This window comes from Bubalus bubalis, chromosome 7, assembly GCF_019923935.1.
Source record: "Bubalus bubalis isolate 160015118507 breed Murrah chromosome 7, NDDB_SH_1, whole genome shotgun sequence".
NCBI classification, from domain to species: domain Eukaryota; kingdom Metazoa; phylum Chordata; class Mammalia; order Artiodactyla; family Bovidae; genus Bubalus; species Bubalus bubalis.
Genome location: NC_059163.1, coordinates 50264448 through 50291922, shown reverse-complemented (window position 1 = coordinate 50291922; position 27475 = coordinate 50264448). Strand labels below are relative to the sequence as shown.

Here is a 27475-nt window from a genome sequence, read left to right as displayed (position 1 = left end):
AGAAGGTAAGGCAAGCCCAAAGTGGAATTGAGCAAGGGAAACAGCATATACAGATGACCTAGAAGCAAAAGTATTGGGCTTTCAAGACTAGAAATTAGTACCATATGGCTGTTATTTAGATTGGAATGATGGAGGAGGGTGAGAAATGTAGCTTAAAAAAAAAAAAAAAGGTACTACAATGGTTAGATCATTGCTGTGTCTCAAGGGTCATGGGAACTGTGTTTTGGAAAAGACTGTAAGGCAAAAGGAAACTGGCATAATGACTTCCCTGGTGGTCAAGTGGTTAGGAATCCGCCTGCCAGTGCAGGGGACACGGGTTTGATACCTGGTCCAGGAGGATCCCACATGCTGCAGAGCAACTGAGCCCATGAGCCACAACTATTGAAGTCCATGCTCCTAGAACCCGTGCTCCAAAGTAAGAGAAACCACCTCAAAGAGAAGTCCTTGCACCACAACAAAGAGAAACTCCCACTCACTGCAGCTAGAGAATGTGCATGCACAGCAAAAAAGACCCAGTGCAGCCTATAAATACATATTAAAAAACTGGCATAGACGTTTTAGTAGAGTAATATTAATAGTCAGATTCATATTTTAGAAAACAGTTCACCTGCAGTATATGGAATGAATTGGAAGGGAGCAAGATCAGAGATTTTGAAATTAAAAAAAGGACTTTTCTTTTTCAGAATCCTTTTGGCCATTCTGTATCTTTACATTTTCATGTAACTTTTAGAATCAGGCTGTCCATTTCTATAAAAATGTCTGATGATATATTTTAGGGATTGTATTAATTCTGTTGATCAATTTGGAAGAATTGACATGTTAATGTTGAGTCTTCAGATCTGTGAACATGGGCATCTCTCCCATTTATTTAAGGCTTCTTTAATTTCTCTCAGCAATGTTTTATTGTTTTCAGTGTACAACTCTCGCAGTTCATTTGTTAAATTTATTCCTAAGTATTCTTTGATGCTATTGTGAATGGAATTGTTTATTTCATGTTTGAATTCTTCATTGATACATAGAAGTACAATTTTTTTGTGGAGGGAGAGCTGTTGATTTTATATCCTATTGCTAAATCTAGTTGATTTTGTTTGCTTTCAGTAGATTCTACAAAGGATTTTTTATGTACAGGATCACATTGTCTGTGAATAAAGACAGTTTTACTTTTTCTTTGCTATATGGATGCCTTGAATTTCTTTTTCTTGCCATATTGCACTGGCTAGATACTCCAGTACCACACTGGATAGAGATGATAATACCGTACATCCTTAACTGTGTTCCTAGTCTTCAGAGAAGCATTCAGTCTTTCACTGTTAGATCTGTTTTCTGAAAGATTTTGTATAGGATTGGCATTATTTTTCCTTAGTATTGATAAAATTATTAAGTGAAGGCATCGGGCCTGGACTTTTCTTTGGAGGGAGATTCCTCATTACTAATTCAATTTCTTTTTATAATCTCTTCAGAGTCTCAATTTTTTCTTGGGTCCCAGTTGATAACTTGTATCTTTCTAGAAATTTATCTCTCATACCTCCTTTGTTGCCATAAAGTTGCTCGTGATATTCCTTACAATTCTCTTAGTATTGGTAGCAGTGCTCACTCTTTCTTTCAGACTTTGGTAATTCACATGAAGGAAGCCATACACACAAAACATTGAATGATTTCATTTATATGAAATGTCTAGAAAAGGACATGGAGCTGAAAGCACATTAGTTAATGCCTAGGGCTTGAGGTAGAAATAGAAAAGGGGTTTCTTTTTAGGGTAATATAAATTAATTCTAAAGTTACATGGTGATGGTGGTTGGAATAACTAAATACTAAATTTATCAAATTATACAATAGATTTTATGGTACAGAGATTACACAGGTTGATTTTATGGTATGTAAATTATATCTTGAAAAAGTTGTACTTTTTTTGAAAGTTGTAAGGTACTTTTAGCATCTTAAAAATACAGAAACTACTATAAACTAAATGAATAAAGCATCAATAATTCAGAATCTATTAAAACATCATGATCTCCCCTATGCCACACGAATGGTAGCTTTCCTGTTTTTGTTAGTGGCACTGTAATACTTTCAGTCACAAAAAGCTAAAAACTGTAGAACTATTTTGGATTCCTCCATCTTTTTTATTTCCTACCCTCATCATTAATCTGTCACCAAGTCCTGCTGATCCTACATGTATAAACTACTTCTCTCCCTACAGATCCTATATTTAATCCCCTTATTGGCAATAAAGAATGCTCTTGCCTTCTGTTAACAGATAAAAGGTAATGTAGCAAACTGTCTATTCCTCAAGTGATGAAAAGAGGGAAACTGATTCAATAACCATATGTGTGCAAACTATCTTCTGCCACTCTGTTCTCTTATTTCAGTGTCCCATCACTAAAATGATCCCTAAAAATAAAACACTTTGGCCCATATGATATTGGCACCAAATTATTTTTCAGTCAGGGAACCTTTGGTTGACATTTCACAGTACTTTTAAACCTGCCAGAGGACACATAAGCTGTATTGTATGTAGCATGTAACTGAATGCCTCTTTAGCAAAACCAAGTGTTTCCCTAACCCTAAATTTTAAAGAAAATCCCAAACAAAAGTGCTTGCGGTAATTGTATGTATTATCTCCTTTGCTCATCTCTTACAAACACATAGACTTCTTTAAAATAACTGTTTGCCTACTGAAAACATTTTTTTTTACTCTGATGCTTTTGAATTTCTTACATAATGATACATAGTTTAATCAAGAGGGACGGCGTTCTGATGGACACAGCCAATTTATTGATGGCTAATATAATTTACAGTAGGTGAGATTATCAAGTTTTCACTTGTCAATAAAACTTGAAAAGTATTACTTCATTACCCTGTTTCTGTTAAAATTAAGTCAGAGAGGCCCAGTGAGAGAGCTGAACTTTCACCTCTATCCAGCATCAACAAGACAAGGAAGCAGTGGGAAATGGGGCCCTTTGTCTCCCTCTCCCCATCCTCCATGTGTCAATAGGACCCAAGAAAGGAGCTGATTTTACATTCCATCCATTGAAAATACAATAATTTTGTTTACATCATAGATTTCACCTAAAGTGTCTTAATTTGGAAACCACTCTGGTTAGAGTCCAGTTAACTTCACATTTTTCCTGTAGAGTCACATTTGAAATGAACATCAGTTGATACCATCTGAACTCATTCAAGGAAAAACAAATCAAGTAGGCTTCCCTTGTAGCTCAGTCGGTAAAGAATCTGCCTGCAGTGCAGGAGACCTGGGTTCAATCCCTGGGTCGGGAAGATCCCCTGGAAAAGGAAATGGCAATCCACTCCAGTATCCTTGTCTGGAAAATCTCATGGACAGAGGAGCCTGATGGGCCGTAGTCCATGGGGTCCCAAAGAGTTGGGCACGACTGAGCGACTAACACTTACTTACTTAGGAAAGTAAAGTACACCTGTCTCCTGTCTTCTCACCTTTTTGTTTTTATATACCTTCTCCAGGAACTTATAAAATTTATGTCTTATTTCTGCTTTACTGAAACTGAAGTAATTTAGTAAATTGGATCATATTGTTATTAAGGATTTTTTAAATTATTGCTTTTTTCTAACATACCATCATTTGAAAAGAGGGCTACAGAGGGGCTACTGCTTAAGTAAAAGGAATGAATTGCTAATGATAAATTTTCGTGTGGTTTATGGTAGGAAGGGAACTGGGAATTGGAAAGCAAGGTATTTATCTGCCTTCCAGACAAGACCTAATGATACGGTTATGTTAGGGAGTTAAGAACTACTGAAAACAGAATAAACTATTGTAAAAACATGTTTCCTCATAGTTTTTGAATGAGAGTAAAAGAAAAATAAGACACACTTGAGGACAGGGCAGTTGGCCTCCTTTGAGTTCACTTAATAGTTGAGATTTGGATTTGTATTGATGGTTATAATATTTTCTTCCTGTGTAGAAAGTAGATGTGGGTGATTTAAAAATACTCCATCAGTTTTTACTTCTCATCCCCCAATTTAAATCTGTTCAAAAGATCCCTTATTTTATAACCTTGTGTTTATTAACTAACATTAGTCTTTTTTATTTTTTGTTTTCTCCTAGGCTATATTCATCACCAAAGAAAAAACTTACACCAATGCAGAAATCGGTTAGTCCTTTAGTTTGGTGCAGGCAAGTTTTGGATTACCCAAGTCCTGATGTTGAATGTGCTAAAAAGTCTCTTATCCACAAACTTGATCAAACTATGTCAGGTATGTCTGTAATTTTTCTTGTAAATTCACCCCTTTGCTTTCTTTAATCAAAAAACAGATAAATGTTGAATGGTATATTTTTAGGAAGGCAGGTCCTTGTTTGGTGGTGTTCTTCAGATCACATCGTGCATGCTGTTGTGAGGTTTTGCCATATGCACATAACCCTGTTCTGTTATTTACTTAATAAGTTCTTTTTTTTTTTTTAATCACTGTTTATTTAGCTTCATGCTAAAAAATATCTGTGAAATAATGGATTTTATGACAAGCTTTTTTTCCAATGTAAGCTAAAACAAGTGGTAATTTTAAAAAATGTTTTGTCTGGTATCATCTGAAATCATCTCACCCGCCTCAGGGAAATTCTGATGTGATAGAAGGAATCAGATGGAGAACCTTAGAGACCTCCTTCTCACTCTGTCACTTAGTTGCTTGTGACCCTGTGAATTACTTAACTCTGTTGAGCTCAGTTTTCTTATAAGGATGATGAAATCTTACAAGTGTTATTTAAGGGTTAAATGATAATCTTTATGAAAGAGCCTTGCATGTTTTTCTGGTTCATGGTAGTGATTAGTAAATGTATTCATGCCTATCATCTTTTTGTTTGCTTTGTTTTTTAATTTGGCATTATAGGTTTAAATTGCTTTTATGCCCTGTTGTTTAATAGCATTCACAAAGCTAATCAAATATATGTGTCACTATTTATGGCATTTAATGTAGCATACTGGTGTGTTGGAAATATAGGAAAAATATTATTGACTCTTTCTTGGAATTACTGTCATTGTCTTAAGAATATCGGTTTCCAGGAATTCCCTGGCTGTCCAGTGGTCAATACTCAGTGCTTTCGCTGCTGGTGCCTGGGTTCAGTTCCTGTTCAGGAAACTGAGATCCCGCAATTCGCATGGCATGACGAAAAAAACAAAAACAGAAGACCAAAAAAAGTAATAGTTTCCCAGAAAACTCATGTAGTAAAAGATTGATGCATGATTACTAATTTGGAATAGGTTTTTGTTTTTTACTTTGTGTTTACTTGGCAGCTATGTCCTTAAGATTACTTTTTTTGGCTTTTTTGTTGAAGTACATGCTCTTTTTTTCAGAGTTTAAGCTGCCAGTGGTCAGGGGAGGCATGGGGAATGTACACAGTTAAACTGGCATAAAGTGTAGTTTGCCTGTAAGGAGCAGTGGTTATTTTAAGAAAATAATGTATGGGATAGACATAGTGGAGAAAACCAAAGCTGTCACACTTCAGAAGTAGCAATTGGAGTGAGTAGCGTTTTGCTTTATTATGACAAAGTTATTAAAGATAGTAGGAGCCTGTAAGAGAAGCTGTTACTCTTGAACCGAAACTAGGTGTAATCAAGTACTGGATCTGCTCAACAATGCTTAGATCTTATAGCTGTGTGCACAGAGCAGTAGCTATAACTGTATATATTTAAAGGAAAAGTAATTTGGCTGTTTAAAGTTTGAGGCTTATAGTCCTAAACCTCTCTTTTCCCAGGTTGGAGGGAAGATACTTTTTTAAATGTATTTTCTGATAAGGCACATCTTCCTCGAAATTTAGCTATTATATTCCAGCACAACAGTTTCTGCTCCTTCACACTTGGCTTCTCTTCAGTGAACTACCATGTGTTCCTAAGACATTCTTTTCTTGTTTATTTATTTATTTTTTAATGATAATGCATTATCTTTTTTACCCTGTCTTAAACACTCCCTACAGTTTTCTTTTCAGTCTTTAAGGTTCTCCCTTCTCTGTTCTCTGCCCATCTTCTTCTTTTTTTTGGTTGTAAGACTTATTTAACATAAAATTCCGCACTTTAACTATTTTTAAGTGTACAGTTCAGTGGCATTAAGTACATTCACATTACCGTCGCCTCTTTCTCCAGAACATTTTGTCATCCCAGACTATATTAGAGCGGAGAAGGCCAAAAGTGAACATAGGATGGTTTTGAGTAGGGTTGATGATGATAGCTGAGCAGTGTGCGCTGGGGGAAAGGGTCATAGTCTAGATGAAAAGGTGTGAAAGGAAAAAGGAATAAGCCAAATATGAGGAACTGGGGGAGAAGAAAGTATTGGCATTGATTTCTGTGTTTCCAGCTAGTGTGATAGGGTGAATGTTTTTACCGTTCTGAGATAAGGACTGCAGACATAAAATTTGTTTTAGCTCAGAAAGAATGAGTTTGGATTTGGACATGAATTGGTTTTGAGAATGCAAATGAGAAAAGAATGAGTTGCTTTGGGGGTGCATTTGCCATATCTTCAGGGGAGACATTAAGTGGGCAGCGTATATGAGACTGAAGCCCATGAAAACTTAGGCTTAGAGATATAAGTAAAGGGGATTTGGGTAATATAGATACTAACTAATGTTGTGAGTATGATTAAAATTTTTCAAGAAAAAGAAAGTTAAAATTTGAGTTGAGAACTTGCAGTGCTGATAATTAAATAAATAACCAAATAGAGAATATGCTTCAAAGGAAATCAGAGTAAAGAGGAAGGAACGAACACCCCTATTTCTGCTCAGGTTGATATATTGAGATCAAGCTATGTACTACATACTCAATATGTTTAATGATGTCTTGTCTCATGGTGAATATGTGTAAAACTATACTACTGACCAGCTTACTGTACTATCCAACTTAACAGAAAGCATGTTTGCCTTCTCTCAAAACCAGTGCTCTGCCTATAAGCAAACCAGAAACTTCAGAACCATCTTATTTTTTTTTGCCCTTTAGTAATCCTTTCTAGTTTTTAATATTTATCCCTTTGTTCCCTTTTTTGGTCATGTTTATTAACTAGTTCAGTCTAATCTATTTAACATTAGGATTTCTACCATTTATTTTTCCTGTGCTGATTAGACCACAGTACTCTTGCTCAGAAGTCCCTAATGGTGTTGTCATTGCTACTGGACACATTTCAAACTCCTAAGCATGGCGTTCCAGGCCTCCTGTGACCTGGCCCCAGCTGGTTTTTCTTGTTTTGTTCCTTACCATGTACTTTACCTTTCTAGATTACTCACTGTTACTCCCTAAACACAGTATGCATTTTCACGACACAGCTTTAGTTTGTTATAAACAACAGATGAAACCATACACTTTGCTCAGTTCTAGTGCCCTATCAAATTACTACTCATCTATTTAAGATTGCTCCACTGCCTCTTCTTCCAAAAAGCCTTACCTATTTTCTGTCGGTTGTAATGAATTACTCCTATCTCCTCATTTCCATTAGCCTCTTTGCACTTTTTTGATACTACTCATTTCATTTTGCCTTGAAATCATTGTTTTTTCTCCCTGCACTACTTGGCGATAGGCCTATTGAGAAAAAGTACAATGTCACATCTGTGTATGTATTCTACATCATACTTCGGTAATGGTCATAAACATGAGTAAATGGTAGATTTTAGAATAGAGTGGAGGAAAGAAAAAATACTTTTATATATGTATTTATTTGGCTGGCTGCGTTGGGTCTCAGTTGCAGCACACAGGATCCTTCTTGAATCATGTGGGATCTTTCGTTGCGGCACACAGATTCTCCAGTTGTGGTGTGTGGGCTCAGTAGTTCCGGCGTGTGGGCTTAGTTGCTCTGCAGCATGTGAAATCTTCCCAGACCAGGGATCAAACCTGTGTACCCTGCATTGCGAGGTGGCTTCTTACCACTGGACCATAAAGGAAAGTGCCCCCCAAAATATTTTAAGTATTAATTTTTCTTACATATAATTTCACTTGAGATCTTTCATACTACTTTTATAATTTTATACACATAGCACAGATGTTTTACCTTTTTCTAGCAGAAGTATTCTCCTTGGCTGAGAAAATGGGAGTGGTGGGAACTTTTTTTCTTTTTAAAAAAGAATTCTTGCATGTTTGACTTTAATATGGGGTAAATAGTCAATGGACTTCCCTGGTGGCTCAGATGGTAAAGCTAAAGCGTCTGCCTACAATGTGGGAGGCCTGCGTTCAGTCTTTGGGTTGGGAAGATCTCCTCGAGAAGGAAATGGCAACCCACTCCAATATTCTTGCCTGGAAAATCCCAAGGACAGAGGAGCCTGGTAGGCTACAGTCCCTGGGGTCGCAAAGAGTCAGACACAACTGAGTGACTTCACTTTCACTAAATAGTCAATATTGTTTTATTTCTTCTAAAATCCAAACTTAGGAAAGGCTATGTTTAAAACTCATTATTTCATAGTTTTTTGTTATTAGCAATATGTATTCAAAAAATGAGAAAACACAAATTGCTTTATATTCATTTTATTTTTGAAGGCTATTCAACAGTGGGAATAAACTTCCCAACAAGACAGAAGTAACTTAATTTAGTAGTTAATAATTTATTGAGGAGATATTCTTCCTGTGGTATTATTGGGTTAGCCAAAAAGTTTGTATGGGTTTTTCTGTAACATCTTACAATATTTTTGTTTGATGTGTGGCTCCCTTTTTATTTGCGTAACCAAATTTAAGATAGTGGAGATATTTTGTTGGGATTATTAATGTGATATTACGCCCCCCCCCCCCCCCCCCCCCCCACGTAGAAATGTTTCTGTATTTAAATTGAGATAATGAATTACTGAATTGCCTAACAGGAAATTTTTTGAAATGTTGCTAGCCTTTTGTTCAATATGATTTTTTCTCTTGTCATTAATGCAGCTCTCAAGAGGCAGAATTTGTATAATAATCCTTTCAACTCCGTCAGTTATGCAAGTCCTTACAGTCCAAATGCCAGTAGCCCATACAGTAGTGGTTTCAATTCTCCATCCTCAACCCCAGTGCGACCTCCTATTGTCAAACAGCTAATACTTCCTGGAAATTCAGGTAAGGAGAAATGAATTGAAGTAATTAAGAAATAGTTTTTAACTTATTGCCCTGCCTCAGAAAATAATTTATTCATCAGTAGCTCAAGTTCTTTTATTTATGAAACCTCCAACTGATTAGAGAAGATATTGTCAAGGAGCTACTTAGCACCACGTGGTGCTGTACTGGGCACCAGGGATACAGATAAGCCAGGATACATCCAGTTTTCTTTAGCATATATGTAAAATTTTTTTAATGTGGCTTGATTAAATAGGGTCATAAGTTTGATTCTCCTAACAAATGCTTGCTTGGGTTGTAAAAGCTACAGTTAAATAGGAGTTTTAATGAGCTTTGATATTGTACTTTAATAATAGTATTAGACCGTATATGAATGTGCCAAGGAGGTGTTTAGAGCCATGAAAGGTATAGGAAAGGGATAGATTGCTATAATTGAGGAAAGAATGTTCTGCGTGGTTCTATGACTGAGACTGTTATTGTATAGCTTACTGTTCTCTAGATTTCACCCATTCAGTTACTCTTATTACTGCTGTTGTTATGATTAATTATTATAGCTCCCTTAAAAAGTATTAATCACCTCAAACTTTTGACCTCTGTACTTGCCAGTTTCATCACTTACTGATCCCGCTCTTTGCTCTTTGCATAGGTTGTTAGTTGTTACTTATTTCACCCATGACTGTTGTACTAAAAAGTTTGATCTACCATATTTGATTAATATTTTCAAAAAATATTAAAAATTTTTATGCAGGTACTATTTGAGACTGACCTTGTAGTACATTTCCTATTATGTGCACTATACTCTTTTTGATAAAATAAATATTAACCATGTTTTGTATTCTTCTTGCTCTTTTTATGTGCCATTCATGTTAGAGCTGACTCTTATGGTGAAAAATTCAGAAAACAAGAATTTCAAATACATCTGTATTAGAAATATTAGTAACAGTGTTGGAATTTTTCAGTTCTTCATTGGAAGTTGATCAGATGAAAGCATTTCCTTAGAAGTTATTAGGTTGGTGCAAAAGTAATTGCAGTTTTACATTGTTGAACTTTGCTGTTTGGTATTGGAATAGATTCTTAATAAATGTGGTTATGTTGTACATCATTTTAATGCACATTTCTCACTTTATTTTTTTTTGGCTAATTGCTTATTACTTGCTGTATTTTATATTTATTTTAGACTATGGAAATGATGATTGACAAAAAGCAAATTCAAGCAGTTTTCTTATTCGAGTTCAAAAGGGGTTGTAAGGCAGCAGAGACAACTTGTAACATCAGCAACGCATTTGGCCCAGGAATTGGTAACGAACATAAAGGGCAGTGGTGATTCAAGAAATTTTGCAAAGGAGATGAGAGCCTTGAAGATGAGGCACGGAGTGGCCAGCCATTGTAAGTTGACAGTGACCAATTGAGAGGGTCACTAAAGTTGATCCTCTTTACAACTACATGCTGCTGCTGCTGCTGCTGCTAAGTCTCTTCAGTCGTGTCCGATTCTGTGCAACCCCACAGACGGCAGCCCACCACGCTCCGCCGTCCCTGGGATTCTCCAGGCAAGAACACAGGAGTGGGTTGCCATTTCCTTCTCTAATGCATGAAAGTGAAAAGTGAAAGTGAAGTCACTCAGTCGTGTCCGACTCTTAGTGACCCCATGGACTGCAGCCTACCAGGTTCCTCTGTCCATGGGATTTTCCAGGCAAGAGTACTGGAGTGGGGTGCCATTGCCTTCTCTGTACAACTACATGAGAAGTTGCCAAAGAACTCAACGTTGACCATTCTATGATCATTTGACCTTCAAAGCAAATTGAAAGGTGAAAAAGCATGATAAGTGGGTGCCTCATGAGCTGACCACAAATCAAAAAAATCATCCTTTTGAAGTGTTGTCTTCTCGTATTCTGCGTAACAACAATGAACCATTTCTTGATCGGACTGTGATGTGCGACGAAAAGCAGATTTTATATGACAGCCTGCAGCGACCAGCTCGTATTTGGACTTTCATAGCTCTTCGCGAAGCCAGACTGGCACCAGAAAAGGTCATGGTCACTGTTTCGTGGTCTGCTGCTCGTCTGATCCACTACAGCTTTTTGAATCCTGGCGAAACCATTACACCTGAGAAGTATGCTCAGCAAATCCATGAGATGCACTGAAAACTGCAGCACCTGCAGCCAGTGGTCAACAGAATGGGTCCAGTTCTTCTCCATGACAACACCCAACCACATGTTGTACAAGCAACACTTCAAAAATTGAATGAACTGGGCTACAAAGTTTTACCTCATCCACTGTATTCACCTGACCTCTCGCTAACCGACTACCACTTCTTCAAGCATCTCAACAGCTTTTTGCAGGGGAAATGCTTCCACAACCAGCAGGAGGCAGAAAATGCTTTCTAAGAGTTCATCAAACCCCAAAGCACGGATTTTTATGCTACAGGGATAAACAAACGTATTTCTTCTTGGCAAAACTGTGTTGATTGTAATTGTTCCTATTTTGATTAATAAAGATGTGTTTGAGCCTAGTTATAATGATTTAAAATTCACAGTCCAAAACTGCAATTACTTTTTCACCAACCTAATAAGACTCTTTTGGATATGTATAGCCTTTATTCCTTTGAGCTGTCTTCTATCCTCCTTTGGTTTATAGTGATAAAATGTGTTTTTTAATCCAGTCATTTCCTTCATCCTGTCTTTGTGCTTCACTACTAAGCATCAGAGAACTCCTTGGATCCCCATTATTAGTTTGGCAAAGGAATTTTGTAAACATGGCATAATGTAGGAGAAACGAGCTTAGTGTTCTTTCTTTGGTTTGGTTCTAAATCTCTAAGGAATCCTGATTTTCCTCAAATTATAGTTTTCTTGTTTAGTAAAAGTAGGTGGTTTTATTCAAGGGAAAAGATGATGGTGTTTGCTAATGACTGAATGGGAGGAGAAAACACGACATAATTCATCTATTTATAGAGCAGTTTCATTGGTTACCTGGTAAAAGTTGAAATCCTCTAACATGTATTATTTGAACATTAACTACTTTGCCAGTACTGTTTTGAAAACTTAATTTTTCATAAGAATATGGATAAATTATAGCTATAAGAAAATGAGTTTTGTATTTGTCATTGTATATGAAGGAGTCTCTATAGCTGTCTTTATTCTTAATCAGGTCAGTTTTTAATTTTAACATCTGGGAATTTTATAAACAGAAAAGACAAAATAACAGTGAACTGAATCAATCCAAAGATACAATATCAAGTTAATTGCAACAGATGTTTATTCAATTTTTGTTCATCAAAGTTTGAATCGTTTTATTTTTAAGGTAATTTGAAAAGTTCATCAGACAGAAATCCTCCACTCAGTCCTCAGTCCTCTATAGACAGTGAATTAAGTGCTTCAGAATTAGATGAAGATTCAATTGGATCCAATTATAAGCTAAATGATGTAACTGATGTGCAGATTCTAGCTCGGATGCAGGAAGAAAGTAAGTATTTTAATGGATAAAGTTTAGGTCTTTCATTATGGTATAATTTTGTTGCCCTTATTAACTGTCTTACAGTGTTGTGGAATAGTAGTATAATACGAATAGAAATGTTGAAATTTCAGAGGCTTTTTCAGCATGTGGACTGGTTTGTTCATTGACTTGTTTTTAGAGTCTGTTGTATGCTGAGCAGTTTGCTGTGTGAGTACTGAAGAAAAGCAGGCTGTGCTCTGCTGTGACTGGAAATCATACCCTGCATGTTACTCTGTACTGTAATTCACTAGTATGAGCGAGTGAAGTCACTCAGTTGTGTCCGACTCTTTGCGACCCCATGGACTGTAGCCCACCAGGCTCCTCTGTCCATGGGATTCTCCAGGCAAGAGTACTGGAGTGGGTTGCCACTTTCTTCTCCAATTCACTAGTGTAGTATACTCTGTTGCTCTGTTTCCTTAGTGTAGGTTAGCATTTCTCAGCTGTTCTTTCATTATTCATATCAGATCAGTCGCTCAGTCATGTCCGACTCTTTGTGACCCCATGAATCGCAGCACGCCAGGCCTCCCTGTCCATCACCAACTCCCAGAGTTCACTCAGACTCACGTCCATTGAGTCAGTGATGCCATCCAGCCATCTCATCCTCTGTCGTCCCCTTCTCCTCCTGCCCCCAATCCCTCCCAGCATCACAGTCTTTTCCAATGAGTCAACTCTTCACATCAGGTGGCCAAAGTACTGGGAGTTTCAGCTCCTTCCAAAGAAATCCCAGGGCTGATCTCCTTCAGAATGGATTGGTTGGATCTCCTTGCAGTCCAAGGGACTCTCAAGAGTCTTCTCCAACACCATAGTTCAAAAGCATCAATTCTTCAGCGCTCAACCTTCTTCACAGTCCAACTCTCACATCCATACATGACCACAGGAAAAACCATAGCCTTGACTAGACAGACCTTTGTTGGCAAAGTAATGGCTCTGCTTTTGAATATGCTATCTAGGTTGGTCATAACTTTCCTTCCAAGGAGTAAGCGTCTTTTAATTTCATGGGTGCAGTCACTATCTGTAGTGATTTTGGAGCCCAGAAAAATAAAGTCTGACACTGTTTCCACTGTTTCCCCATCTATTTCCCATGAAGTGATGGGACCAGATGCCATGATCTTAGTTTTCTGAATGTTGAGCTTTAAGCCAACTTTTTCACTCTCCACTTTCACTTTCATCAAGAGGCTTTTTAGTTCCTCTTCACTTTCTGCCATAAGGGTGGTGTCATCTGCATATCTGACGTTATTGATATTTCTCCCGGCAATCTTGATTCCAGTTTGTGTTTCTTCCAGTCCAGCGTTTCTCATGATGTACTCTGCATATAAGTTAAATAAACAGGGTGACAATATACAGCCTTGATGTACTCCTTTTCCTATTTGGAACCCCTAAGGAGCCTGTTTAGATTTTTCTTTTCCTTTTTACCCACCTCCACTCCCAATAAATTTTAATACCACTGATATATTCTACATCTCTTTGTGTGTACTCTAAGAACTACAAACTATTATAGCTAAGATTTTTTTCACACCCATAAAATCAGTTTTTTCTCCTTGGAGGCAAGTATATCATCTTCCTTAGAATGTATGGTGTATTCTGATTAAAAAGAGAGAGAGACCTTTATGGGAAACTTGAAATTGTGACATTAAATTAAATGAAGCATGTGATATTTCTTTGCACAGTGGTCCTTGCAACTTTTTGGGTAACAGGTACCTTTGAGAATCTGGTAGAAGTGTCCCCAAAATATACATGTGCACAAATTTTTTTTTACTATTTCAAGGGTTCATCAGTGACTTCACTCTCATCTGAATATAAGATGATGATGATAATATTATTCTTGCCTGTACATTTTATTGTATGGGTTTAACTGAAGGAAGCAATCTCTCTAAAGTGATCTCTTTAAGCTTTACAATGAAAAGCTCCCTAAAGCACAGGTTTCAGAGTCTTGACAGTTGGCTGAGGTAATGGAGCAGTGCTATAATTTGGTTCAGAAATTTTGTTTGTCCTTTGTTTTATGTAAGTTTTATCAAGTTGTAACATTAAGAAACTGCAAAATGTTGGTTTCTTACTCTGCTAATTCTTATCCCATTTTTACACATCTTCCCTTAGAAAGATAGAAAGGTTTGGTGCTTATCTGTCTTTAGCCCTAGAAACCAATAACATGTTACCCTTTTCTTCTGTAACTTTGTAGACATAACTCCTCACTCCAAGTATGGTATTGTCAGCTAATGAGGGATTATTGTCACAGATGTGAAAAAAGAATAAAGAATACTGCCTAACTGTCACTTAGACTAAACTTATTTGTTTCTTCTTTGAACCCTGACTTTTTAGACTGCAATATTTTGTTAGTAATTCAATCACGTATTTGCTATAGTTTTCATATTGTATGTTGGTAACACATAATAGAAATTTTAGCCTTTCTTTAAAAATCCTTTCTAAGCTATTCACATGATAAATATTTCTTTTTTTGGTGAATTAAAAAAAGAGATACTGAAAATGTGAGTGATACCTCTTTGAAAACACCATCATTTTCTTTTTAAGAATGATTTTCCTTTTTGCAACATTGTTTCTCCAGTTTTTTGCTAACAAAATTGTAAAGTAACAGATGTGGGCTTTTGCTTGGTTTAGCTCTCCTTTTTTAGGTGAGAAAAGCACAATGCCCATAGTGGTTGTGATCTCCCTAAGACCCACTTGTTAGTGGAGAACTTGCATCAGGATTGGGATTTTATTTTCTAAAACAATACTCTTTTCATGGATCTGTTGTCTTTTGCTAGGTGACACCAAGTAATTTGTCAGTTACTACAATGGTCTCCAAACCTGACCAAAGGGCTAGATGGGCCCTAGGAAACCATAGTGTTATAGGTACCCTGATATGATTCTCTTTCACTTCTTTGGGGGAACCATGTTGATAACACTTTCTGTGTATGACTATATAACTTAAAAAGTTTGAATACTACTCAATAACACACAGATCTTCTGGACTAAACTGTCAATAGTTAGCAGGATTTCCTCAAAATATTATCTGAATTCGACACTCTTTTTCAATTGTAATTTTTTTCTCATTGAATATGTGTCACATTTGTTTTTATTCTAGAAGTTTTTATACTATTTGAAGGGCTCCTTAGGTTGCTTGGGTGTTTCTGGAAATAACAAGATAAAAAGGACTCCTTTGCAAATTCTTGATGGTTTAGAATATAAGCTTATTTTATTGAAGTCTGTTAGCTTATGAAACAATTGAAATTACATTTGTACCCAAGTATTGAATTCCTAAGAGTGGGTTAGAAGTTTCCTTCATCATCTTCTGGAGTAAGATTAATCCAAAGGTTTAGTATCCAGGATGTTTGTTTACTCACTGATGTATTTTTTACACTGGTTGGACAGGTAATTGTTTTCCTTCAATATTCCTTTAATGTTAATCTCAAATTTGGACTCTGTCTTTTGAAATAGAAGTATTTTTAAATTTATAGTTTTCTTTTTAATATAGATTTTGGATTCAAGAAGAAATGTTGAAATTGGGTAAAAGTTTATGAATTTCATGTAATTTAAAAATAGCACTGGGACGACCCAGAGGGATGGAATGGGGAGGGAGGAGGGAGGAGGGTTCAGGATGGGGAACACATGTATACCTGTGGCGGATTCATTTTGATATTTGGCAAAACCAATACAATTATGTAAAGTTTAAAAATAAAATAAAATTAAAAAAATAGCTTTTTAGATGTACTATATGCATATTTATGTGTGGGGAAGTCCAAGATGAATCAAGTGAAAGGGAGTTTTCCTTTATATGTTATATGCTATTTGTGTTTCTAAATGATAATCTTGTGCTTTTAAACCTTAAAAATGCTTAAATGTCTAATACTAAAGAAGTAACACATTCACTATTGTCAGGTCTCCGGCAAGAATATGCAGCCACAGCGTCTCGGCGCAGTTCTGGTTCATCTTGCAATTCTACAAGACGGGGTACTTTTAGTGATCAGGAACTTGATGCACAAAGTTTAGATGATGAAGATGACAATATGCATCATGCAGTATACCCTGCTGTTAACAGGTTTTCACCATCACCACGCAATTCACCTCGACCATCACCTAAGCAGTCACCCCGAAATTCACCTCGTTCTCGATCTCCTGCTCGGGGAATAGAATATAGTAGAGTGTCCCCTCAGCCTATGATTAGCCGCTTACAGCAACCTCGCCTTTCACTTCAAGGCCATCCAACAGATTTACAGACAACCAATGTTAAAAATGAAGGTAACTATAAGAATGGAAAAAAATTGTCCTTCATATTTTGGTATGTAGTAACACGGTTTTTACCAAGGTTTTGTATTTTAGATAAGTACATCAAGAATTTTTTACTTAGGTTAGTTTTGCTTTGCCATACTCATGAAGTGTTTAGATTTTGAGTTAAGTAATTTATGGTTCTTTTTTTAAAGGTTCTACCCATTTATAGAAACTGTATTGAGTTATTTTTTATAAGATGTGTTTTTTTCCTGTTAGCTCTTCTAAAGTCTTCAGAACACTTAAAGAATTATTTTTGAATATTAATATTAATATTTTAATTTTCTCCATCCTAAAAAATGTTTTGACTTGTTTTTTTTTTAATTAAAATTCTGTTGTCATAGAAAAACTAAGACGCAGTCTTCCAAACCTGTCCCGAACATCTAATACACAAGTTGACTCAGTGAAAAGCAGCAGAAGTGACTCAAATTTTCAAGTGCCAAATGGAGGTATACCTCGCATGCAACCTCAGGCTTCAGCCAGTAAGTATCTTTTTTGTATCAGTTATTTAAAGAAAAATGAAAATTACAGACTTTAATTTTGTGCTGAATAGCTATACTATAGTAAAATGTAGTGCTTATTAGTTCTGTAAGATAATCATAGCTATATTAAATTTAAAATTTGTCCCTATTAAATATCCAGTTGTATCAATACTTAAATCTGTATGAAACTAGTGTCTCGAATTTTGAAATAAGCAAGTTCTGTTTAATTTATAAATATATATATTCTTTAAAAACCTTCTGTTCTGCAATACTGAACATTAAAAGTGACAGAATCTGGGGGGGGGCGGGGGGTAAATAGTCCTGAAATAGACCATTTAAAACCCAAGGAACTTTCTTACTAGAGGATTAATAAAAGCAATAATCGTCCTGTAAGTATACAAATAAAGGCTTGCTAAATTCTTAATAAATACTTTACCAAAGGTAGAATTTTATTTTTTTAAAAAAAGGTTTAAAAGTAACTTGATGGAAAGAAAAACTGAAACTGTTGATTTAAGGAAACATATGCAACATAAACAAGGATTAGAGAATCACACAGAAGGAACGCCTAAGATAAAGTGGCCAGACTGAGCCAAGAAGTGATGTGGGAGTAAATGGGCACTCTGTACTTTACAGAGTGATTTTAAAAGAATTGAACACTTTCCAAGAAGTATTGCTTATTAACTAAGGCAGATATGAGCATGTACTAAACCCAGTTTAAACAACTATCAGAGTTATTTCTGCAATCTTAGAAATGCTCAGTTATGCATGCCTTCTATCCCACAGTTCACTTCAGTTTTGTAGTCTGATTTATTCAGTTCCTTTGTAACATATTTACTGTTTGTGGTTAAAGTGGTCACTGTGATATGTTCCTTCATTTCCTCAAAGCTGTAATGAAGAAGTGATACAAACATAAAGTTATTGACTGTCCATTTTATAACTTGTGTATTGAGGAACAACTTTGACAGCGTTCAATTCTTTTGTAAGTCCCCTTGCATTCTTCCTTGGCTCTGTTGTGTTTAGCTGACTTGGTGTACTTTATATTAAGCTGCTGTTATTTGGTGGCTCAAAAATTCAGTCTAGAAAAAAAATTTTGGTTCATTTTGAATCAAAATGACTTTTATGATGATAAGTTTTCCTTATTTACCAATTGTAAATGATATTATTTATATTATAAAACTCACATTGTGCTATACCTTATATTCATAAATTCTGTTTAATCCTCTGAACAAGTCTATAAAGTAGGTTCAGTTACTAATACATTTTTACAAATTAGGAACCAGAAGCTTTGAAAGGCTATGTAGCTTTAATTTTTTCCCTATAGGTGAATTATTTTCTCTTCCCCCTCAGAAGTTGATAATTAAAAATAGATAAAGAAACATAGTGAGATTCTAATCACTAATTTACTTTTAAGTGGGAAGAATATATGTATGCAGTTTCATAGTAGTATATTTCAGTATTTGAATAATGTATAGGCAGAAGAAATAGTAAGGTACCATCCTTTTTTAAAAATTGCATATACTTGTTTGTTTTTATATTTGTAGTTATGAAACTTGTTTATGATGAAAATGTCAGAAACATTTATTTTAGTATAGAATCACACTGTTCACAGGATGTATTTGAAAAGTAGTAAATCCAGAATATTAGCAGGTTTAAAATTTAATAAAGTTTATTTGATAAAAATATTTAAAACTTAGACTTCCCTGGCAGTCCAATGGTTAGGACCTGGCGCTTTCACTGCCATGGCTCTGGGTTCAGTCCCTGGTCAGGGAACTAAGATCCCACAAGCCACATGGTGCCGCCAAAAAAGAAAAAAAGTTAAAACTTTGTGTTTAAAGTCAATACATTATGAAGCAAAATAAAATGTTACCTATTTTTCTGAAAATTTTACATCTATCTTTGATACATAATATATATGTGTTTTAATTAGTGTGTATGTTAGATGTACTGTTACATATAAAAATTAAAAGACTAATATGGTAATTATGTAAAAATATTACAATGGCAAGTTTTATACATGAATAGCATTTTAAATATTTTATACAAACCAGTTCATATATTTGCTGCATTTTGTTTTCTTTTAAGTATTTTTCCAGCTCTTAAGTGGTAAAGCTTTGGTTCTTACTTGCTGATCTGCATGAACCTAACTTTGCAAGATTGCTGTTATTTCCACCTAAGGGACCACTTCTTTTGCCTTGTTACTATGCAATCACTATTTTTATATGCTTATTTGCTATGGCTGCATTATTGTGGATGCTGGCATTCAAATATGAATATTATGAAAGTTCTAATATATTTCATTTTGATAGCTATTACCAATTCTTGACTTTTATATTTGGAAAATGTGAGTAACTTAAAAAGTTTAAGAAAACCAGAGCATTGCAAAGGTCATGAATACATGTAATTTTTTCAGTTTCTCCAGTTAAAGGAAGGAATGTTTGTCAGGGACAGTTTTTCAAAAGACTAGTGTAGTGCTTGTTTTCTAAGACCACTAGAGAACAGGTTTAGTTTTCAGAAAAATATAGGAATTACTGGTTCAGAAATAAGAGAAGGGAGAAAAACCCAAGACAATCTGCTGGTTTTAAAAAAAGTAGTATATATTTACTTTTATATGTATTATCTCATTTGAACCCCACAACATCCCATTTTTTATTTTTATAGAGAGGGAGCAGAGATCCATATAAATTATATGTGCAATGCCAAGTAACTAGAAAACTGGCAAAACCAAGCCAGATTAACTCAGCTCCTCTGTGTGTCTCCCAATTTCCTCCCAGTTACTGTTTGGATTACATCATGCTGACCCTAACTGCAAATAAGGAGGCATTGGAAAATATTCTTGGATGACTATTGGAGCATGATTTGAGGTTGAACTATAAATACTTTATGAATTACCACAAAAGAATAAACTAAGTCTGTGTAACATTTATCATTTGCTTGCTTACATGTAACTAAGTGGAAGAACATATTTGCACAAGATACTCCTAGAGGAGAGATGTATAGGATCAGTATTGTACTGTGGACGTCACACTGAGGAGGGAGTGTTCAGGGCAGTTACCAGCTTATGCATAGCCAGACTGCACTTAGGCCCATGGGGGAGGAATTCTCATCCAAATTTCACTTGTGACCAAAACACTAGAATTTTACACAATTATGAAACATGAAGTTGAAGTAAAATAAGTCATGATAAATCTGTGTAGTGGGCTAATATAAGAATGAGTGAAATACTTGTGGAACTGTTGTTTAAGGATAAGTAATATAATTATGTTGAGTCAGTTATCACAAAGACATTGATACTAAGTATAGTTCTTCTGACCTTTACTTCTGGAAATGTTGATTAAATACATCTGGAATGAGGACCCAGAATCTTTATTTTTTTAGAAGTGTCTCAGCTGACTCTGGGGCATAGTTAAGTTTAAGAACCACTGAGTTGGATCTCAGCTGTGGAGGATCTTGAATATTTAATGGAAGTCTCCAGATTTTATCCAGAGATTGTTATTAATTATTACTTAATTATTCAGTAAATAATTAAGATGTTTATAGGGTATATGTTATGTTCCAAGCATTGGGAATATAAATGTGAAAGAGAGAGCTTGTGCCCTTCAAAAGCAGGAAGTGATGGGGAAACAGGGGTATTACACTCATCAGTATAAAGAGGTTTTCTGAGAAGATACTGAAAAATATCTCAGCCAGCTCTGGAGGAGGTGTCACATGAGGGAAGAAAGTATAGGTTTTCCCAACAGTGGGACCAGTAATGAAATCTTAAGAACGACACCCTGATTATAGTGGTTTTGTTTGACTAAAGTGTGGGTCACAGGATGGTTAGTCGGTTCAGTGACAAGAATGAGAGATGTAGGTAGGGGATAGATTGTGGGAATTTTAAAATACCGTATTTGGAATTCCCTGGCACTCCAGTGGTTAAGCCTCTGTACTTTCATTGCTGAGGGCACAGGTTCTAGTCAGGAAACTAAGATCCCACAAGCTGTGTGGTGCAGCCAAAAAATAAGTAGGTAAATAAAATATATTAAGGAGTTTAGATTTCATCTTAACAAGCTATCATAGCTTTTAATTAGGGTTCCTTCTTAAGAAATTGAATCTGATAGCAATGTGAAGAGTGGATTAAAGTTCTAGAAGGATTTGGAGACTTCAGTTTAGTATACGTTATCTTTTAAAAAGTGATTTTTCGAACTCCTTGGCAGTCCAGTGGTTGGGACTTCCTGCTTCCACTGCAGCAGGCATGAGTTGGATCCCTAGAGGGGAACTAGGATCCCACAAGCCACATGGTCACAATAAAGAAATAAAAGTGATTTTGCCATTGGAAAATGGATCAAATTAAGATTGATAATTCAGATTAAAATTTAGTTTTTGTTCTTATTTGTGTAACATTATGTTTCTTTGTGGTATCATGAAAATCATTCATTTTATTCTATCTGTATCAGGCAAATTTAGAGTATACTGCCTGAACCTATTTGCAGTTTGATTCTTTGCATTACCATTGGACAGTCATCACTTGTCTGTAGATGCTGTTCTTGTGACATCACCCATGAAACTTGAGGGATAAATAAAGTCCATTGGAGTCATTATAGCTGTGAATTTAAATAAGATCTTTCTAGAACAATTGGTTATAGACGATATTTTATATTTAAACCCTTGTTTAAGCAATCTAGTGGTTAATAGATATTGTGGATTGCCAGCGTTATGTGCAGTTGGTTACCCTTTGCCCTCATTTGCGCCACTACAGACACTGTGGCCTCCTCCTGTTCTTCATGTGTATCTGGCACACTCCTACCTCAGGTCCTTACTACTGCTTTTCCTTCCGTCTGCAGTGCATTCCCCCAATATCTGTATGGCTCACTTCTGCACTTCCTTCAGATCTTTGGGCAAATGTCATCTCAGGAGAAATATTTCTTAATCACCCTATTTATAATTGCAGCTTATGTCTCCTACTTCTTGTCCCCCTTTCCTACTTAATTTTCTCCTTAGCAGCTGTCACCATCTGGCAGGCCATGTATTTACTCTTTGTTTATTGTCTGTTTCCCCTTCCCTAAACTCTTAGTTCCATGGAAGTAGGAACTTTGTCTATCTAGCCAGCTATGTATTCATTATTTCTAAAACAGTACCTGGAATAAAGTACACAATTATTAGAAAGAAAGTAGGAATGAATGGGTGAGTGAATGAATGAAAATATGAATGGTAGAAAGCATGTATGAATAAATATATAAATGAATATTTAATGATGATAGTGCCTGATATTTCTGTGGGATAGATATGAGGTATGCATTATAAAATTGATTCTTTTTTTAAGTTTGGAGAATTTTTTGCTAGTCCGCCTGGCAATATGTTTAACTTAAACTGGCAGACAACATTTAGTTGCAGTAGTGTGTTGTAATGAGTGTTGGTAGAAATTGAAATCAAATGGGTTTGTTACTTTTTAAAAATGTTTCCTATTAGTGAAAATTCTATCACCATTGATTGGATTAAGCAATAAAGAAAAATTCTCCTTAATTCTTTTTGGTGATGTATCAAGTAATACATTTATCCACAAATGACTCTCTGAATGCTGGCCAGGTTTATGGTTTGAGATCTCTTTTTTGGGGCAGGTGGAAGTGGTGCTTATAAATCCTAGAGGTGTATGCAGTCTTATTTTCACATCATGGAATGATGTTTGAGAACAGCTTACATAGGGGACTGCACTGGTGGCTGTGGGACTCACGCATTCATTGGAGCCATAGTGAGCTTTAACTCCGGATGTCTCTGAACTGCTGCTTAGTTGCCAGTTTTGAGAGTTTTACTGCAGTTAATAGATGAGTTGTGAAGAAAGCTTAGAACTCCTCCTTGAACACTTAAAAAACAGATGCTCTGACTCCTCCAAATCCCTCAACTCCCAACACATACACACACATCCCTACCCCTCACCATCCCATATGCATATGTACATAGTCCGGATAACCAGGTCTAAAATGCAGTTAGTTAAATTCTACACCAAGATGGTGTTGAACATATTTAAAGCAACTAGATTGTTGACTCCCTTGAGGACCTGCCTGGTTCTGAGTTTTCTTCTCCTTTTTGAGTATGAGGATTACTGTTTCACGTTAGGACAGTTCATCTAACAATAACTGCTTTGCCAAAGTCTGCTTTTTTGCACTGAACAAGTACTACATTTATTTTTTTTTTTCTGTACTGTGTGCTTATGTTCATCACTTTTACTTATTAGCTTTGTATTCTTTGCATCCTGTAGCATGTTTGCTGGTGGTTTGTTTTCTCTGATATTTTGATCAGTTTACATGTTATAGATTTTCTCATCTATAAGAAACAATTTCTTAAAGTATGCACTTTGCACTAAGATTTCCATTCCCTTTCTTTTCTAACTTAATGCACTAAGCATCACTTTGATTCCTCTGATTTTAGGTTTCTGATGTATTCTCGCCTATCTGTTTCTTGATAAATTTTCAAGTTTGTATTAAAGTATTCAAGTTTACAGAAGCTATAGCCTTTATCTTGTCCTTCCAGGCAAATATTACAGTTCCTTATTTTTCAACAGCTTCGCAAAGGCTGAAAAATTTGCCTCGTACTTCCCTCAAAGCCAAACAGTTGCTTCAAACTTCATCTACAAAAAGAGGTAACTACAGCCTCTTACTAAGTTTTAAATTTCAGCAAATGATCAAGTTAGTTAAATCTTTCACCTTTTGGCATACTGAGTCAGTGATGTCTATAGGGCACGTTTTAGTCTTTTTTTTTTTTTTTAATAATAAAATAATGTGGATTCATTCTCTGTTACTTGGATAAATCCAGAAGAAACTAATTTTCTACAGAGGTATGTATGGAGTTTCAATTCTGAAAGGAATAAATGATATTTATTTTTGATAGCTTTTCATATTAGAGAATTTATCATTTTTCTTACCTAAAACTGAGGGTCACTGTTTTAATTTTGTTAGATAAACTAATAAATGCTTTAAAATGTATGAAATGCCAGACATTCTGTATGCAGTATGTTTTCTTCTGACTTTGGTGTTTGGATTTACTTACCTGTAGGATGAAATGGGCCTGTTTTCATATTAGAGATTGATTGAGGTTAGAGCAGAGTTACGGTTAACTGATGATGTTTGGATTATTTATGGAATGGTAGTTTTTATAAGAACTGAGTGTTGAAGAAATATCTGAAGGTTGGACATCAAAGCTATCATATTGGTTCCAGGAGATTGACTGTATGGACAGCTAGGAAAAAGTAGAATTGGGAGAAACACTGTGGGATTGGATAGACCAACAGTAATAAGAATGAATAGGACTTCCCTGGTGGGAAGTGGTTAATAGTCCATAATTCGGCTTCTCGGGGCAGGGTTTGATTCCTGGTCCCCCTGGTCAAGGAAGTTCCAAATGCCGAGCAGCCAAGAGAGAAAAACAATGAACAGAAACCTCAGAGAATATGGGACAGAATAAATACAGGCAGTGAAGAAAAATATTTCCCCTGTCTGCATAGATTTCCTGACAGCTTCAGAACTCAACAACTAACAAAGATATAAGATGGATAAAACACTAACAGAATGTTACATGGAAAGAGGAGGTTTGAGGTTTGATTTGTTGAAAAAACAATTTAGTTAATATGGTGACAGAAGTACTGAAATAGGTATCAGTACTTCAGCAAGTTCATTAAAAGCAAATGATGTAACAGTGATTCGGTGGATAAATATAATTTAAGGATATACTTTTAGATATTAGAATCCCAAGAAAATAGTCAAATAGAAAACAAGAATGTTGGAAAGTTTGTGTTTTGGACGTCAGAAGTTGATCTTAGGGCCTCCAGTAGGGGTGTTTTCTGGTACCCTCTGTCAGAAATAATGATAGACAGAATAGATTATGCTCTTTTATTGAAGAAGAAGGTGACTTACTAAAGATCACTGTAGAAAATGTTCTTAAATTTTTTGAGGACCCTAGGCCTCTTTTTTGAGATTTCCAAATACTTTTGAATATTTTTAGGTATGGGAGGAAGGTGAAAACAGATGATCATAAAAGGATTGTAGTATCTACAAAAGGGCAGGAGAGGATATTACATTTATATATATTGTATTTTTTGTTATGTTCTACAAGCTGCTTCATTTGGGGGGCCTTAGGTTTATATAATTTAAAAATTTTACTTGATTCTGTGTTGCTCTTTATTAGATTGAAAGTGAAAGTGACGGTCACTCAGTCGTGTTCAACTCTTTGTGACTCTGAACTATATATATAGTTCATGGAATTCTCCAGGCCAGAATACTGGAGTGGGTAGCCTTTCCCTTCTCCAGGGATCTTCCCAACCCAGGGATCGAACCTGGGTCTCCCACATTGCAGACAGATTCTTTACCAGCTGAGCCACAAGGGAAGCCATTATTAGATTGAAAAGATCGTAATTTCTGGCTGACTTTTTGGAGGAGGGGTAATCTCCATAGGGCGTATAGAGATTACATTGTTTTTGTGATTCTGAGCTACCGAACTACCTACCCTCTGTGATAACAGGAAAACTGAGTCTCATAATTCCTGGTACCTCTAGCTGTCTAGTTGACATGGTAAAGGGAGAGTAGTTTGTGCATGTGCATGTTTGATATTTTGTTCTTTTAATTTCATTTTGTTTAATTTCCTAATTATCTTAATCCAGACTCCCATATTTACTGGTTGGTGTTGTGACCTGGTGATCATTTACACTATAAGTTCTAAACCAATTGAGAAATGGTTATGACAGGATTTCAAATACTAATTTAATTACTGGTAAAGCTAAATTGGAGAATATCTCTTGACCGGAAGGCCAAAATGGATTTTCTAATTTCCCCTCCTGTCTTGACTTTGTGAGAGAAAGGGGTCTGCTTTGGACTGTGGGATTCTCTGATCTTGTAGGGATGTAAAGCAGACAGGACATATGTTCACAAGTAACTTTGCATATTAAACCTGCCCAGTAGAGAAACATGGACTAGATAGTAAATTGCCACATAAATCAAATGTTCCTTATCCTGGGGATGAACCTCTACGTTTTCTAGAAAGCTGATTTACTTACTTTAAGGGTTCACAGAATCGTGGGAAGAGGAAGAAGTTTTCCTTAAACTCTTGGAAAAATGGTTGCTGATTTTAATTGCATTTAGTAGTGGCTGGAGTTTGAAGATGGGAAGAGAAGTAAAACTATGTGGCATGGCACAAAAGAAACACACCATAAACATTTGTTGATGAATACGATCATGCCACTAATTCAAGAAGGCTGGACACATCCCTGTTTGCATTTTCTTCTTGCAAAGCTTTTGGCTTTCTTCATCCCATTTTTCCCTTTGAGAAGAGGGAAGAAACCCATTGTGTGGTTTTAAGACTTCGTAGAAATGACTGCTTAAACTGCTTTTATAAAGATATCTACCTCCAGTTGTTGGAAAATCAGTGAAAAAGAGATAAACAGGGTGGGCACCTAACCAAGTTAGAGGAAGAAAATGACTAATTAGAAAAGTGAATGCAGAGATCTGGGCAAATTTAAATGTTTTTTTTTTTTTTTTTAATTTAAATGTTTTTTTATTTTAAAAACAAATTTAAATGTTTTATATTTTTATTTAGAAGGAAAGAAGCAACTAAGGAGTTTGTGATGGTAGCGGTCTAATACTGCTTTAATGTTCTAATTCACTGTATTTTGAGATATTTAACATGAGATAAGCAATAGTTAATCAGAATCCTTAATGATATGAACCCAGGAATTTTGTAATTACTCTGGAACCAAAATTTTAAAATTTCTTGTGTTCTCTTTTCTGTCAGTTAACATGTACTGAATCTGAAGCAAACAGGATACATGCATTATATCCTTTTCTCTTTTTTTCTCTGTTCTAGCCCCTCTTTACTTTTTCTTCTATTAACAGTTGTGATCAAAGCCAGCCTCTGCCATAAACAGCTTTTTGAAGCAGTTAAAATGATAGGCGTTGCTGTCGCTCCCATGACTTTGTTATATACAGTGGGAGAATGGAAAAGAAGAGCACAGAGAACTGTTCTTGGGGCTCCCTTCAAACACACACATTTCTGTTAGACCATGTCATGCTGTTTTGGAATGATGATTGAATGGATTGTATTTACATTTAGACTTGCTAAGGCTTTCGTGATTTTCTAAGATTCTTTTTTCTTTTCTAGTTAAGTCTTAAGTACATCGATTAATTTCCTTTGCTGATAAAATCCTATTTCAAAATTCCCTCCTGTCTGAAATTTGTACCTTGCTTTTCCTGATTAAATAGGACTGCATTT

At 35.7% G+C, this 27475-nt stretch overlaps 1 protein-coding gene across 2 annotated transcripts in view; it reads left to right on the top strand.

The window, feature by feature from the left end:
• The window catches only part of SLAIN2 (SLAIN motif family member 2), a 69990-nt gene that overhangs the window by 22009 nt on the left and 20506 nt on the right, over nucleotides 1–27475 (top strand). Inside the window, exons 2-7 of one of the 2 annotated variants that reach the window (XM_025290075.3) lie at nucleotides 4079–4227; nucleotides 8856–9020; nucleotides 12315–12476; nucleotides 16380–16739; nucleotides 17111–17248; nucleotides 23784–23861. In XM_025290075.3, the coding sequence (XP_025145860.1) occupies nucleotides 4079–4227; nucleotides 8856–9020; nucleotides 12315–12476; nucleotides 16380–16739; nucleotides 17111–17248; nucleotides 23784–23861 (1052 nt within the window). The remainder of the gene's footprint in view (nucleotides 1–4078; nucleotides 4228–8855; nucleotides 9021–12314; nucleotides 12477–16379; nucleotides 16740–17110; nucleotides 17249–23783; nucleotides 23862–27475) is intronic. The other variant, XM_006057729.4, reaches the window with a different exon arrangement.